Raw genomic sequence first — 16,235 nt, 5'->3', positions numbered from 1 at the left:
GTTTATTATTGCCAGGTCTGTTACAATGCTAGTAAAAGCTAACAAAGAAAATGAACTAGGACCAATTTTTCTCATCAACAAGCAGAGGAAATGAATAAGCAGAGTACATACACTATTGAACCCATCAGAATGATAAAGATAAAACACTACCCTTGACTGGACTGCAGATCAGTGTCTCCCCCATTATGGTTTCCAGTTCCTGCACTAGATGAAGAGGGAGATTGTAATAAAATCTTGGTAGCTATTTATGGGCGGTAGTGGTAGTTCTTCTATTAGTCAGCTTGCCCTAGAACTAGGAACTGCTCCATCCTAACTTATGTAACATGCAGCAAGCTTTCCATTCAAAGACGTTTTATTGTTTCTAATAGTTGGTAGGCGAGGATACACAATAGCTAGAATGAAAAAGCTATCTATCTTGACTGGTATTTATTGGTCTGAAGACTGCAGAGTTCATGTTGTTATATCCAAAGTCACTTCAAAATAGTGGTTAGATAAGAACTTCAAGTCTGGTATTGAAGAAAAATGACCCCTTCTCTGAGAAATTTGTCCTTCAATATTGTACAGTTAATCCACTCAAGTTTTTCATGGAAACATGCCTCTTTAGCTCAACTCACTGTAGCCACGAGAGAAAATACAGCTTTTTGTGGGCATAGGCCTTTTCTGGGAACAAGTTCTGTTGACGCATACATGAGGCCTTGTAACTGTTCATCCATATTATGTTCTTGTTTAACTACAAGTTAGATTAAGCTAGTCAGATTCCTAGGGTGTGAGAAATGCATTTCATTAAACTAACTCCAATGATAAAAACGAATCTAAACATTCAGAATTTCTTCCCCTTCTCTTAATGTTCAGAAGCCAAAGGCTGGAAGAGCACTCAAAGCTATAGCACACACTTCATCCACTCACTTATTGACAGTCTGCCTAGGGGTTGCCACAAGAGAGTGGGAGCAAACCACACATGTGATGGATGTTCATTAAGTTGAAGGAGTCTACTGGCCTAGAAGTTGGCTTTGGTTTAAGTTACTTCTACAGAGCGAGCTGTTCCCCAGCATTCTCATAACATGCTGAGTCAGGCTGTGTGGGGGATTTGATTGGCTCAGAAGCAGCAGGGGAGAGGTTCTTGGACCCAGCCACACGAGAATCTTGAGTTGCAGCAATAATCACAGAAGTTTTCTGCATACCCGCTCTACTAGAGTCCTGAGAGTGCTTGTTGCAGAAAATCTGACTTTCCTTATCTAGAGCTGTGTTCTAAAAAGGAAGGTAAAAGACAAAAAGAGTTACATCAGTGACCCATACTACCTGCCCCATTAAAACATTGCACCACACACACATTTGGGGCATGCATTAGACTCAGAAAAAGGAGAAACATCAGAAATCTTAATGAATTGGAGGGTGTTTTGGTGATCAGAGGGATAACTTATCTCCTATACATGCCACAGCAGGTCATTAATAGAACCAAGTTTGATGAAGTACTTGTAATACAAAGTTTTAATTTTTTTTTTTTAAGTCTGATGTGGACAAGCAGGCAAGCATAGTTACACCACCATATAGGGAGCAAGTTCTAAGGATTCATTTTCACCAAAATTCAGTGTATGACTGTGCTGCCAATATTTTAACAAGGAGCGCACACGTTTCATAAGCCTGTGACAAATCCCAGGTAGCCGCAGGAGCTTGCAGTGGAGGTCTCGGGAATTTGTTTCCTCATTTAAGCTATAACACTCTTCCTCTGATTCTTTGTTATGAGTGTTAAATTTGCATGAAGGTGCATTTTACTGGAAATAGTTGTTGGATAATTAACAACGTAGCAGTGGAAGCATGGGGGATTAAGATGCACTAGGGGAATTGTAGAGTATCTGCCCTGAGATGATTTTTTTTTTTAAGTGAAGTACCTGACACCTCTGCAAGATAAATCAAACTAACTAAAAGTTTAATGTACAGAAGTACCTTCAAGTTAACTGGAGGGCCTGTCCCTAAGCAGGTCCTTGGAGAAAAGAGCATCTCAGTTAGGCTTCAATACTGACTTAGTATTTGGTTACCTATTTGCAACTGGCTGGGGCCCAACTCAGCAGGTTTAATGCTGTTTTTCCTGAGGGAGATTATTCTATACTGTTGATCACTCCAATGACTGGTTATGAGCAGCACAGAGGCCATAAGTATCAATGGTGCCTGACAGGATCAAGCTTACTGGGTGCTGACTCTCATGTTTGCCCACTTCAGTCCTGCCCTACATTCTGCTATATAGTCCCAAAGCTATAATTGGGTGGCTTGGGGAGTTGTTTTGATAACACTGCTCATTTCACAAGCCCTCTTGTGAAAGTTAGTCCAGAATAAATCAGGAATAGTTAAAGTCACACTTATCTTATTCTGAACTAGCTTTAATTTGTAGACAGGCTCGAAGGCACACACATTTTTCAAAGATAACCATTTACTTGGCAGCAGTATGGGTCATCTTGCCTCCAACCTTCCCTTTCACAAAAGCTGATGTTTTGCAAGGTGAAAAATAACCACTCTGCCTAGATTTGCAGAAAATTTTCAGTGATACAAAGTCACCAAGTAAAATGGCAAATATTTAGCTGGAACATCATTGGAAGATGCTCTTTCACTTTTATGCAGTTCTAAAATTCTCCCCATTTCAGGATAGCTGTTATTTCTCCTTTTTTCTTTGTCAAACTCAGAACATGTAGTTTGTGCAGCGTAACAAAACATTGCAGTTAGTACATACCATTGCCTTGGACCTACTCAGAGGAAAGCAATGCAGGCATTGGGAAAGGAGGAAAAAGGAAGGAAGCAAGGGATAGAAACTACACTTACTTTTAAGCAGAACTATCATCATTGAAACAAATTTAGATTTAAAAATAAAACATTCTTTAAAAAAGTCTGTAAATAAAAGGATTTTACAGCAACACATTCTTAGCAGCAGAAATAGTGCTTTCCCTGTTGAAGGTAGCAGGAACCAGATTTCTTGTGCAGTTTCACTTATCTACCACATGGTGTCATCTGCATTAAATGTGGCTGAACATCTGTAAGGTTTTTAAAGAACCTGGATTAGAACTAAGTGGCTACATCATGCTAGAGAGGGTTTTCATTGAACAGTTTCCTCATACATAAGAGAGAAAGTGATATGGCTTTGTGATGCTACATTACTTTTAAGGGACTTGATAACACAAACTCTGAACTGTAGATAAACCAGCGCAAAGATGAGGCAGAAAAAAGGTTTGGGAGTAAATTCTTATAAGGATCTTTTTTCCACTAAGTATCTTAATAGAAGACTCAGACATTATCCCTAGTCTTCCCTGCATATTCAGTTACAGAGCTAGGCAGATATGAATTTTCCTTACTACTTGTTAAAGGGAGATAAGCAAAAATAAGTTTTCATTGGCTACATAGGTAACAGAAAAAACCCACACCAAGAAGAAGCGAGATGCTGTACTGTGTCAGAGATTTGAGACAAGCTTAAGTGGCATGCAAATTGGAGAGGGGCTGAGAGTTAGAATTAAAATTGCTCTTATTGAATTTTGTACCAGCTTTCAGCTTCAGGCTTATCCAGTCTCAACTGTATAAAGAATGAAGCTCTGAAGTCTCTCTCAAACTGTCAAGTCAAACTGTCAAACAAAATGTAGATAACAGCATCAGCCTGAAATCAATATGGTCTTCACTCTTGTGAGTATTTTGATGTTACTACAATCCCTACTTTTGAACTTGTCACCAATTCATATATACGTAATGAACAATGTAAGTGGGCAGATTTAATTTTTCCACATGCAGACAACTACCAATATTAATTAAAGTGGGACAGTGACACTACACTTACTATGCCATCATATATAATTGATTCAGTGGAAAAAATCATCATCTCTGGCTATTAACTGAGTCAACTGTAAGTGCTGTGTTGCCAGAGTGGCATATTCAGTATAGCAAATATATAGCTGTGCAATATCACGTCTTTTAGGTATCTGAAGACACATTTTGTGCATAGTATCCATCCCTGGACTGGAAAAAAACGGCAACCACTTGCAGGGGAGAGAACTTGTAACTCATAATTCAGTCTGCATAGTTGTTGGAGCACGGCAGTGATGACTAGTCAATAATAAGTTTACTGGTGCACTGTGATGTGTGCCGGTATTTCTTAGGAAATGGAGCTGGGCTGAGCTCACCCACACAGCTCATTGTTGTCTGATAGGGTTTTTTATACATTTTAGACAAATATATAAAGTCATATCTACATATACAAATGCTGCATTTGCTTACCATGATGACAGAGACCCCAGCAGTTGTATTGTTCTGCTTGGGTAGCATGTTGTTAAAGTGCTGCCTCAGTTTACCTGTTACTTCAGCTTGCATATTATTCTCCTGCAAGGCATCATCCTGTGTAAACAAGATATACACACACAACTCCTCAGGTTTGGGGTTAAAAAAAAGAAAGGGTTTGGAAATAGAAAAATTACAAATAAAATTGACAGAAGAAATTTTTCTTCATCCTGAGATCCCTGCTTATGCTAAGGAGGATACAGAATTTAACTGCTGGGCTGCATAGAGAGAGATTCAACCTTTTTTCTTTTTAAAGGCCTCTGCTGCTGAGAAACAGTTTACACTGAGCTCAAGTGAGCTGCATATGGAAGGAGAAACTTTGGCTTAAAATGTGGCATTTTGTTTTTCAGGTTAAAGGAGGATACTATAGTATGAGTGTGCCATGACAGGACACCTGCTAACAACTCCTGGCATTAAATGTAACATGTATGTTTTTACACAATAGCAACATTGCAAAGGAAAAGTAACAGCCATTAAAATGCTGATGACCCAAGAGTATTTAAATAAAGCCTAATGATGATCTTTATTTCCATACATTCATATCCATACAATATTCGTTAAGTGGCTAAACAAATGGGGGCAGTTATTCATCAGCAACACACTTTTTTTTCCCCTCTTATATTCTCAGAAAACCAGGATTTAATTGGAGTTCTTCTCTTTCAAGGTAAATTGCACCAATTTTGCTTAGTGCTGCAGCCTGAAAATTCACAGAATGACACTGAAATGTTTCAGAGTAGCAGCCATGTTAGTCTGTATCAGCAAACAGAACAGGAGTACTTGTGGCACCTTAGAGATTAACAAATGTATTTGGGCATAAGCTTTCGTAGGGAGAAATTAGCATGGGGAAATAGTTTTTACTTTGTGTAATGACCCAGCAATGCTCCTCTGCCATGTACATTGGCCAAATCAGACGCCAAGAATTATAACACTCAAAAACCCATCAGAGAACACTTCAACCTCCCTGATCACTCAATTACAGACCTAAAAGTCACAATTCTTCAACAGAAAAACCTTTAAAAACAGACTCCAACTAGAGAAACTGGAATTAATTTGCAAACCGGACACCAATAAATTAGGCTTGAATAAGGACTAGGAGGGTCATTACACAAAGTAAAAACTATTTCCCCATGCTAACTTTCCCCCTACTGTTACTCACACCTCCTTGTCAACTATTTGAAATGGGCCATCCTGATTATCACTACAAGAGGTTTTTTTCCCTGCTGATAATAGCCCACCTTAATTGATTAGTCTTGTTAGAGTTGGTATGGCAACACCCATTTTTTCATGTTCTGTGTATATACACATCTTCCTACTGTATTTTCTACTGCATGCATCTGATGAAGTGGGCTTTAGCCCACGAAAGCTTATAAATTTGTTACTCTAAGGTGCCACAAGTACTCCTCGTTCTTTAACTGTGAAATGAATTTGAAAATAAACGTTTGATTATTACTGTTGGTAGGTGAGATCAGTTTATTATTTATTACTAATCTCCTACATTAGGATCACAAAAGATGGATGTCAGGGAAATCTCTCCATATGGACACAAAAACAGTGTTAAGTTACATTTTTGAAAATGGGACCCACAGTGTGCCTCTATTTTACACACAGATTAACTGTGTATGGAAAGTATGTCATTGTCTACAGATTATACACCAAAGCAGGTGTTGCTGCTGCCATGTATGTATTTTGTGAGCACCAGGTTATGGGCCAAATTTCAAAAACAAGTACTTGAGTTATCCATAAGACCCCTCTGCCACAAGCATGCCTGTCTGGGATGGAGGGCCTTTTTGGTGCTACGGAGGGGGATCAGAGCAGCTACCCAATGCCTTCCAACCTATTTTCTGTTAGGAAAAAACCCTCACCCTGCTCCACTTGAATATAAAGTTGACGCCCACCTCCTTATGTAGCGATATAGAATAAAATTCTATGCTATTGAGTAAACCGCCAACATACTGGCTATCTATACTAGCTGTGTCTCTAAAACATCCTCATGTTCACTGAAGAATCATGTTAGCAAAAGAAGTTGTCCAGTTGAATGCTCTCCATCCCTTATTCTTGTGAGCTTTTTTGTAAATTCAGTTTCATTTGCTTCAAAGACAGCCCACAATAACCTCTGTTAGGGTAGACTTCAGCGTACAACTGCCCTCTGCAGTGTCATTTATAGGCAATTCATTCTTTGTTGAGGGGGTACATCGAAGTTGCTTGATAAACAGAATTGGGCAAGCTGAGTTCTGTCACTACTTCTGACAGCACTATTACAGTTAGAGTTTAATATTAAATATCTAATTAGGGACAAGTACAATGCAGAATTTACTCACAGACACCCAGGGATGGCCTAGGATCTGTGCTGCTGTATATCGAGCTTCTACGTTTACCTGTAGCATCAGACTAATTAACTCCTGAAAACAAAAGAGTGAAGAGAGAGAAAATTAATATTAAAACGTGAAGCAGCTTTTGCACTGAATTCTTCCCAGCATTCAAAGTGGTGTTTTTCCACTACCTGGGTGAAATCCTGGCCCTGCTGAAGTCAATGGCAAAACTCCTATTTGACTCCCATGAGGACAGGATTTCACCCTCACACTCTAAATTGCAGCTGTAATATAAAATGTATTCTTCTGTACATTCATGCAGGCAGCATGGACAGAATAGAATTGCATCCTCCCTAAACCCTCTGAGTACAGCACATATGCAGATACCCTCATGCAAAAAGAAATTCCCATAATGTTTTGTAACCATCAAGTGATAGGGCACAGTGTTTGAGTAATTTACAGAGAGAGGATAAAGCTGCTGAAGGCAGCTCAGTAGGGATGAGGAGGATGGCAGAGCAGAAAGCACCTGCCAAGAGCACCAGCTTGTACCAAAAGCCACGTGCATTTATGAGGCTGGAATTTTAAAGCTATTACTAGCAGGGATGATTTAACTGTATAGAGAATAAACTAGTACACAAAGATAAATTCTTTATTTTAAGCGCTATCACTAGAACCATCTGTAAACATTTCTGATGATGATACCATTCCTTTACAGCTGGAAAATGAAAGCTGCCCATCAGCACAGAGCACTTAAGAATTCTATTAAAAAGGAATGACTGACAGCACCCAGTGTTAGTTAAGTTAATTTTAATCATCTATACTATGGGCTAGATTCTTTGCTTTGGTATGGCTACTTTGTGTTGCTCCAGAAGCACTAAGGGGTCATTAGCCAGCCTGACCAATCTTCTAAGGATCCCTCCCGCCCTGAAAAGGGAATCCCCAGACAGAGGCCAGGAAAAAAGGGGGCATTGTCTAGAGGGCTGATGTGCTTATGTTTCCTGGAAGTCACTGGGATTTCACCATACATTTAACTGTAAGTATATGCTTAACTGCTTTGTTGAATCAAGGCCTTTGAAATGTTCAGAGGCTATACAATAGATGGCCTTAGGTTCACTGCATATTTCTATGGCACTTCTGTTTAGTACTGTCACAAGTGGGTCTGTAGCCATGGTAAATCTTAAGAGCCTAGTCACACAAAAGACGGCCAGTGAAGGAAGTTATGAACCCTAGGTGTAACTTTTCATCTCCAACTTTTATTGAATTTATTAATTCAAGTTTCTCCTTTGCAACTGGCAACTAACTTACTGGTGCAGATGCAGGTTCCAAACACAAAATAACACTTGTGAAGAAACTAATTAATGTCAAATAATTTCCATTATTAAAACTCAACTGCCCCATTTGTTTTTGGAAAGTTTCTGTAGCCTCAGGGTTGTCTCTTACTTTATGTCCTAATGAAGAACATTCCAATGAGACTTATTCTAGTAGACAGCAACTTCTCTGGAGAAACAATACATGTGCAATTAGGAGGCTTTTGTTCACCCTCCAAGTTCTGGAAAATGACTTGCTCAGCAAATTACCCAGCAAGAATACAAGCCAGGGATAGAGGGTGGGATGCTTTAGGGTAGTCACATTGTACTCAGTTCAAGTGTGGAGCAGGAGGGCCACCTCTGAGGCTGCTTGGTGCTGATTTTGCACAAACGAGCAGCTGTCAACTGCCAATTGATTTGAGGAAGGAACCATTTTGGCAGCTGAAAACTGGGAACCCCTGGCCACACTTCATATACTAACAGCCAGGAAAGGGTTGAAAACTGTAAGCTGAGTAAATGCGCTCCTAGGCTGGAGCTAGACTTTAGGGTTGCTTTGGCTCTCAGAGCAGTGCAAGACAGTCCCAATTCTTCCTTAAGATAAACCTATGGTCTTTTATGAGGCTACTATTAATGCCACTCTAACCACTGACCATTAGGAGATTGAGAGCAATGGAGCCAATTTCTTTCTTTCAATAACAACTGTGATTTTCATCTGCAATGCACCTATGTGCCCCTGGACTCTGGATGAATCCTATGAACAGTCAGTCATTCACACATCACTCACAGGCACACTACAATAGCTAGGACCCTAAAAAATTCATGGCCGAGCATATCAAACGCATCATGGACCATGAAATCTGGTCTTTTCTGTGCTTTTACCCTCTGCTATACAGATTTTATGGGGCCAGGTCAGTGTTTCTCAAATTGAGGGTCCTGACCAAAAAGGGAGTTGCAGGAGGGTCAAAGTTATTTGAGGGGTGTCATGGTATTGCCATCCTTCTGCACTGCCTTCAGAGCTGGGTGGCCAAAGAGCAGCAGCTGGTAGCCAGGTGCCCAGCTCTGAAGGCAGAGTCTCACCAGCAGCAACAAAGAAGTAAGGGTTGATATACCACACCATGCCATCCTCACTTCTGCACTGCCGCAGGCAATGGCTCGGCCGTCAGAGGCTCGCTGCCCAGCTCTGAAGGCAGCACCACCACCGCCAGTACTGCAACAACCCCCCGGCCCCACACACACCTTCTTTTTAGTTAAGGATCCTTACAATTACAACACTGAAATTGCAGATTTAAATAGCTGAAATCATAAACTTTACAATTTTTAAAACCCTATGGCCATGAAATTGGTAGGGCTAACTATAGTATTTGAGCCTCTACAGGAGTTAGGGTTAGAATTTCAAACATTGCCTTTAAATGACTGAATTTATGAAATCAAAGGGTAATACATTTTTACTTAACTGGCAAATCAGCTAATTGCATCTGAATGAGCTCTAGCCAGTTTAATGCCTCTAGTCCAAAGGTGAAATGAACAGTGTCCAGTACATGTAGGAAGCAGCCCTCTCTCAAAAGGGTTATGAAGGGGGAAAATCTGGAGAGATACTTACACTGCAGCTGAAGCACTGAACCTAGTATAACCCTCATCATTAAATAAACCAAACACTATGCAATGCTCACTGAATGTAATCAACATTCTGTTACAATCATTCACCCAGAAAGTAGGGTTGTGAGACCTGCATTTTCATCACTGCCATGCTTTGAAGAGTATTATGGTTTGGAATATAGTCAACAATAGTACAGATTCTCTTAAGACACAATGCTCCCACTGGCTTGTCAAACAATTTCACAGCTTGAAGCCCTGGGCTCCTTACTTATTTCAGTACCTTAGCTGAGTCAGTGATGTTATCCCAGTACGGAGAGGGAAACTCTAGCTTTCCAATGAGGATCTGATCAAAGAGATCTTCCTGAAGATTGTTCTCACTGTGGATGAACAACAATGGAAGAGAAAGTAATTTTTGTCACAAAGGCATTAAAGTTACATTTTTGAGGTGGTGAAGAAGCAAAATTCACATCAACTATTACAGAAGTTTGCCCCAGTTTGCCACCTTGTACTCTAGGAGTGTACATCTGGCAGTTTTACACCATAGTTATCCTGTCAGTAGTGGTGGGGTGGGGAGGCAATGCACAGGAGAAAGGCCTCAGTCAGTCTTCCATTCAAGTAGAGATTGCATTGGTAACATGAGGACAATCATCTGTGCAGTAACAGACAAGGTACAATCTGCTGCTGGTGCTGGGGAGGAAAAGTAAATCAAGTTAGTCTTTTCTTTTGACTGAGCATCCCCATGGCTCCAGAGGACCCGCCACAATAGGCAAGTGATGTCTGTAGGCACACCAGCAGCACTGACTTGATCCTCTCCTGTGAGCCAATCCGACAAATGTTTTTAAATACACAGAGAGGATTAGGAAAACCTGGGATAAATTCAATCCCATGCTAAAGTTAACAACCTGCACCATTGGCATAATCCATAACAATGAAAGAAATAGCCCCTATTGTGCCAAAAAGAGGGGTGGTGGGCAGGAACAGAATACACACACACACAGCAGATCTGTTGAATAAGATGGGACCAATTTTACAACTGTACTCACTTCTGATTAGTGGTTTAAATCTCTAACAATATTGCTCAGATTCTCTTACATTTGTTCACACCTGATTGTTGCAGTCAAAAGCATGGCAGAATAATTGTAATGAGATGGTACATCTTTGAAGCATGAGCTAAACATTGCTAACCAGTCAACTATGTCTGAAAAACAAATTGTAAAACTAAACGGCAACTTCTCTGCCTTTCCACAATTATTTAAAAATAACCTGGGAGGAACAACATAGCCACAGAGAGTGGCGAATTTTAACTTTTAGTAAAGGTAATCTAAATGTGCCCTTGAAAAAACACAGACAATGATATATAATGGATAACTCTGTCACTTGATCATAAAAATTAGATACTTCCTGATTTAAAATGTGGTTTCTGATTCCTTCTCTCCTAAAGTTCCACTTACTTTATTTTATTTTACTCCCATCCCAAACTATCACAGAAAAGAAAAGTGTGTTGATATTCAATCTAAGTATGGATATTATATGCTGGACATGCAGAGTAACCATAACAAATTTTTGTTTCACTGATTACAAACTCTTTCATATGATGGGCACTAAGTTTGTAATGAGATTGAAAACAGTTATCATCTACAGAGCTCAACTAATAGAAATAAGATATTTAAATGAACATTGCTAACTGGAATCATTTACCTGTGACCACTTCTCCAGGATAAAAACAGTAAGTTGAACTTGCCAGCTGCAGACACTAGAGGGTGTACAATACATGCTCACTGCACTGAGCTCTTGCTGTGGAGTATAGGATTGGAGGTCAAAGGGACAGAGGAAGCTGGCTTCTCACAGTGATACACCCCTACACAGTGGTGTAGGGAATGCAGGACTGCACTTCTCTCTCGTGCACAGAACCATATTGAAAAAGTGACAGCTGGCAAAAGGGCAGGTTGATATCTAAACTAGGGGCAGCTTAAGCGAGTTAGAAAAGGAGAGAAAAACTTGGGGGAAAAACAACAGTTTGGAAACAGCTGGAGCTGACTATTGCTTTGGGCAGGGTGGGGGAATCAGATTTCCCCCTTATTTGAACAATTCTTTGGGTAATTAATTCTTTACTATCTTCCCTTTGACCTGGAACTAAAAACTCACCTGCGAAAAGGTGGGAATCCACAAAGCAGTATGTATGTGATCACACCTGCAGCCCAAATATCCACCTTTAAGCCATAGCTGTAAAATAAGAGAATGTGTTACTTGTGCAAGCTTGCAAAATGTGTCACCTCTAGTTAGTTGTTTTAATATATACTGAGAGTCTGCCAAAGGCAGATATATTAGCATTTCATAGAAGTGGAGTCTGTCCTTCAATTAATACCAAGGAGTATAACAAGAGGGGCATCTAGTCAATCTTTTTCTTGTCCTCCTCCAGAGTTTTAGTTCACAATCCCCCCGTCTCCATGGAACAGTCAATAGCTTTCTGGTCTGATTCAGATTCTTTTCAGCACCAGCCCATAATAATCAAAGGAGGATAATCCTTTCCCTCTCCTGCCACAGTGGACAAACTGCTTCTGCATCATCCCCAGACACTGCCAAACTGGAGAGCAAGCTTCCAGGTCTTGAGTCTCCTGTATGAATGAGTAACACTAGGATGAAGAACCAGGATGTTTCTTTTTAAACATATGAATACAAATACTGTAGGTCAAAACATGTCACATTTTCTTGCTCTGCAGGTGGATCAAATGCCCTTTGACATCTCGGTCTTTCACAGCTCTCAAAATTACTTTTCAACAATTGCGCTGTGCAAGAGCAGCAGTGCATCAAACAATCTGATATTAGAAAATCCAAATTATTCATGCCAACTATCACCTCCTCCTCACCCAAGAGGTCTGTAATTTACTTCCAGGATCCAGAGCCATCTTCCCAATTAAGCATTTAGCTGTAGCAGCATCTCTTATCTAAGTTACATGTGCACACAATATTTTGCAGAATGGTATCAGAGGAAATATATATGGAAGAGGCTGATATATTCACTCATTAGACAAGCAGCTGAAGACCAGTTTAAATGACCCACACCCACAGAGCAGTGAAATTAAATATTTACTGGAGTCAAATTTGGCCCTTGCACACATGCTTTCACACACCAACTTAGGAGACAAAACTGCTGTATCCTCACCCTGTCTCTGCAATGATTTCTGGAGCCACGTATGTAGGGGTGCCACAGACTGTATATAAGGGTCCTTCAACCACTGTGGCCAGTCCAAAGTCCCCAAGCTTCAAGGACTTTGTTCCATCTGAATAATCGCATACCTGGGGTTAGCAAAAACACAACAGGGATTGAAGGATATTTTTCCAATACATGAGGGAGTAAAACAGCAAAGCTGAACATGATATAATGTGATGAGAAGAGAGATTCTTAAGCTATCCACTGCATTGGTTTTGCTCCAGAATTCTTGAAGGCTTGGACTTCCAGTGCTGTGATTCATCTTTGTGCTTGAGGAGCTTTAATTCTCTCTTGGCAAGTTTTGATGGGATTAGACTCAATTTGAGAAAGGAAATACATCTAAATGATTTTTAAAAGAGATTTTGCTCTGTTTCTTGATAGATCTTGTCCCCACCTACTCCTAAAAATCTAGAACCCATTTCCTATTGCTTTTAGTAATAGTATTCACTTACATAGTGTTTTCCATGCTTTAGAATGATGTATTGCTCATGCTGAAGGACAAGTGTAGAGGACAGTGTCCTGCCTGGAGAAGATTACACTGTAAATGAAGGTTTAAATATTAAAATGTTCGTAACACCCTTGCAAGGTGTTTATTGCCCAAGGCCAGAGCAACAGTTAGTGTAATGGACAGGACTAGAGTTCTGGAGTTCTTCCTCAGAATACTAGACCACTATGCTCTGCCTTTTATAAAATGCCTTTCAAATATCTTCTCTGTGGCCTCCCTGCCATTCACATCACCCACTGCATTCAAAATGCAGCTGCTAGAATCTTTGCCTGCTGTTCTGACCATGTTACTCTCAGTCTCCCCTCCCCCACAACACACACTGCTCCCTACTTTTCCAACACACCAAATTCAAGCTTCCTGTCCTCACATTCAAGGCTCTTGACATCTCTGCTCCTTCCTGTCTACTCAACAGTTCTAGTATCACATCAACTGCCCCTGCCCTCTACTCAGCCAACACTGCCAGCTTTAAATGTCCACTTGTCCCACAAACGTCTGTGCTTTTTCCATGCTGCCACTTACACACAGAACCTCTCCCAATCACTCTGACATGTAAGACTGCCTCCCTCTCCTTCAATCCACTCAAGACCTATCATCAACCTGATCTCTTTACTTGTATGCCATCTGTGTTGTCTTGAGATTGTAAACTCTTTGAGCAAGTACTGTCTCTTATTATGTATATGGACAGTGCCTACCATACGCTGACTCCCAATCCTGAACTGGGCCTCTGTTTTCCTTTTGTGTATAATATATTTAAATGTAGGTATTTAAACTATATTTTTTCTTTAAAGAGTCCATATCCAATATGGAAACTCTGTGCTGATCTCTCTCAGAAGTCTGTATTCCCTATGTCAAGCAACACAACTTCACATATTTGCCAAAGTACTGAACCTCTCCCTAAAAGAAACCTACCCAAAAAGCAGCCATAAACACAAACTGATACATTTAAGAACAGTGGTTATCAGACTTATTTGATCATGTCCCCCTTTTTTGTGTTGGTAATAGTTTATGCCCTTCCCCTGCCAAACAAGTACCTATACCGATGATAAAACCAAGATGCAACTCTCCCTAAACATTAAAAACTTTAATGCAGTGATTCAAACAGAGCCATTTAAATATATAGTAATGTAAATTTTAAGTGAGATACTGCTTACTTGCATAATACTGTTACTAGTGTGATGGGTGTGCCTTTTTTGGGAGCAGAGCAATTCCATCCTGGGTTGGATGCTTGGGACAGCTATCCAGAGATCCATTTCTACCTTCAATTAAGTGTGCACACCACGTCGTAATAAGTGGATTAAACTACAGATGGCAACAACTTTGTATAATGCTATGCAAGCTTAACAGAAATCTGTCAGAATTTGCCATCTAGAGTCAAATGCATAGTGCCAGATGAAGACTCGATATGTAGGGGTCTACCAAATTTGTGACCATGAAAATCATGTCATGTGAAATACGTTTTCCCCTGTGAATTCTGGTCTTTATGGACCAGCTCTGAAGACAGCGCCTCCCACCAGCAGCAACACAGAAGTAAGGGTGGCATGGTATTGCTGCTCTGCTCTTGCAGCTGGGCAGCCAGAAAGCCATGGCTGCTGGCTGGGCACCCAGCTCTGAAGGCAGCACCCCAAAAGTAAGGGTGGCAATATCACAATACTCTAATAGGCTTCTGACCCCCTTTCAAGTCTGGTCCCCTAGTTTGAGAAACTCGGCACAGATACCTAACATTTTTCATGGGTTGGTCATGGCATAAACAGCATATTTCACAGATGTGTAGCACATTTGCTATTTATGCCATGACTAACCCACAAAAAATTGTGTGATTGCTGTGGGTAAAATGTGTGCAGTACATTTCTTTTTCCTAAAGCTTTTCACGCACCGCTACAATACATTCTGTGCCCTCCCAAGGGGCCCATCCCCCACTTTGGGAACCTCTGATTTAGAGAACAATGCACTGTACTCTCCCCCCTCTCTGTTGCTCAGGGGACACCAAAGGTAATTACAAAAGCAATTTAACTGCATTTTCTAAAGGTGGCACTTAGGAATGCAGGCCCTACTGAGGACATGAGAGAGATCTATGTCCACAGGTTTGCCCATGTATTTTTTGCTGACTACTAAAGCATGCAAATACATTATCTTCATGGTTTAGGTGCAAAATGCCTGTCTAAACTTCCATGTTTATGGACTTACTGGATAGATTATCAAGGAATGTATGTTATGTGGAAATGTGTACACACACACACACACGTATGTTTTCATTTGCACTAGATGCTTCAAGGACGTTTCTAAAAATATAGCAAAGTCTTTGCATGCTTAATATGCATTGAATCCCAGTGGGTCACCTGAAGACAGTATCAAAGACATCATTTAGTAACTGTTTTATGTAATCCACAACACTCAAATCACTACTCGAAATTACAAGAAAAACCTATTACCAGACTCCTTGAAAAGAGGGGCCCCAAACACATTACACTGTATACAGACACTCTGGAGCATTATTAGAACTGCTCTCTGGATTGCTGACAGTTGATTTATAAAACAGGGATTGTTACTGCTTGTTGTAAATCTTCCAAGTCACTCAGGCAGTAATACACAATAACTTCTCAAAGTGACTGGAATAAATATACAGGCACAACCGTGACACTTTATTATTCTTGCAGATGAGAATAATCTGGGCCAGACGCTGTTTTCACTTATACCAGCGTAAACCTCAAGTAACTACTTTAATTTAAATGGAGTAAGTCTTCAGTTACTGTAAATAACAAATTTACTAGAGTAAATTCAAACAGAGATTGGGCCATAGTGTTTATAAATTGCACTTAAATCTGATTTAGAAGTATTGGTGTTTAAAGCTACTCATTACATTCAGCCTCTGAGCAAATTCCTGCATGTAGTTCCTCTGATCATTTCTGTACACAGATTTCTGGAATGTATAATAAGCCTTATAATGTTGAAGGGTTCTTTTTGGGATTTGGCTAAAATTAAGCAGCAATAAAGCATTTCTA

General features: G+C 40.2%; 1 protein-coding gene across 4 annotated transcripts in view; it reads right to left on the bottom strand.

Moving 5' to 3' along the window:
- Positions 1 to 550: 550 nt before the first annotated feature.
- DCLK2 (doublecortin like kinase 2) overlaps positions 551 to 16,235 on the bottom strand; it is a 142,623-nt gene continuing 126,938 nt past the window's right edge. For all 4 annotated transcript variants that reach the window (XM_050946358.1, XM_050946359.1, XM_050946360.1 and 1 more), the window contains 6 exons: positions 12,684 to 12,817; positions 11,666 to 11,743; positions 9,801 to 9,897; positions 6,627 to 6,707; positions 4,249 to 4,365; positions 551 to 1,248 (listed from right to left, as the gene is read on the bottom strand). In XM_050946358.1, coding sequence (XP_050802315.1) covers positions 1,027 to 1,248; positions 4,249 to 4,365; positions 6,627 to 6,707; positions 9,801 to 9,897; positions 11,666 to 11,743; positions 12,684 to 12,817 — 729 coding nt within the window. In that variant the 3' untranslated portion in view covers positions 551 to 1,026. The remainder of the gene's footprint in view (positions 1,249 to 4,248; positions 4,366 to 6,626; positions 6,708 to 9,800; positions 9,898 to 11,665; positions 11,744 to 12,683; positions 12,818 to 16,235) is intronic.

The sequence above is a fragment of the Gopherus flavomarginatus genome, chromosome 3, assembly GCF_025201925.1.
Source record: "Gopherus flavomarginatus isolate rGopFla2 chromosome 3, rGopFla2.mat.asm, whole genome shotgun sequence".
NCBI lineage: Eukaryota > Metazoa > Chordata > Testudines > Testudinidae > Gopherus > Gopherus flavomarginatus.
This window is presented reverse-complemented; position numbering and strand designations above follow the sequence as displayed.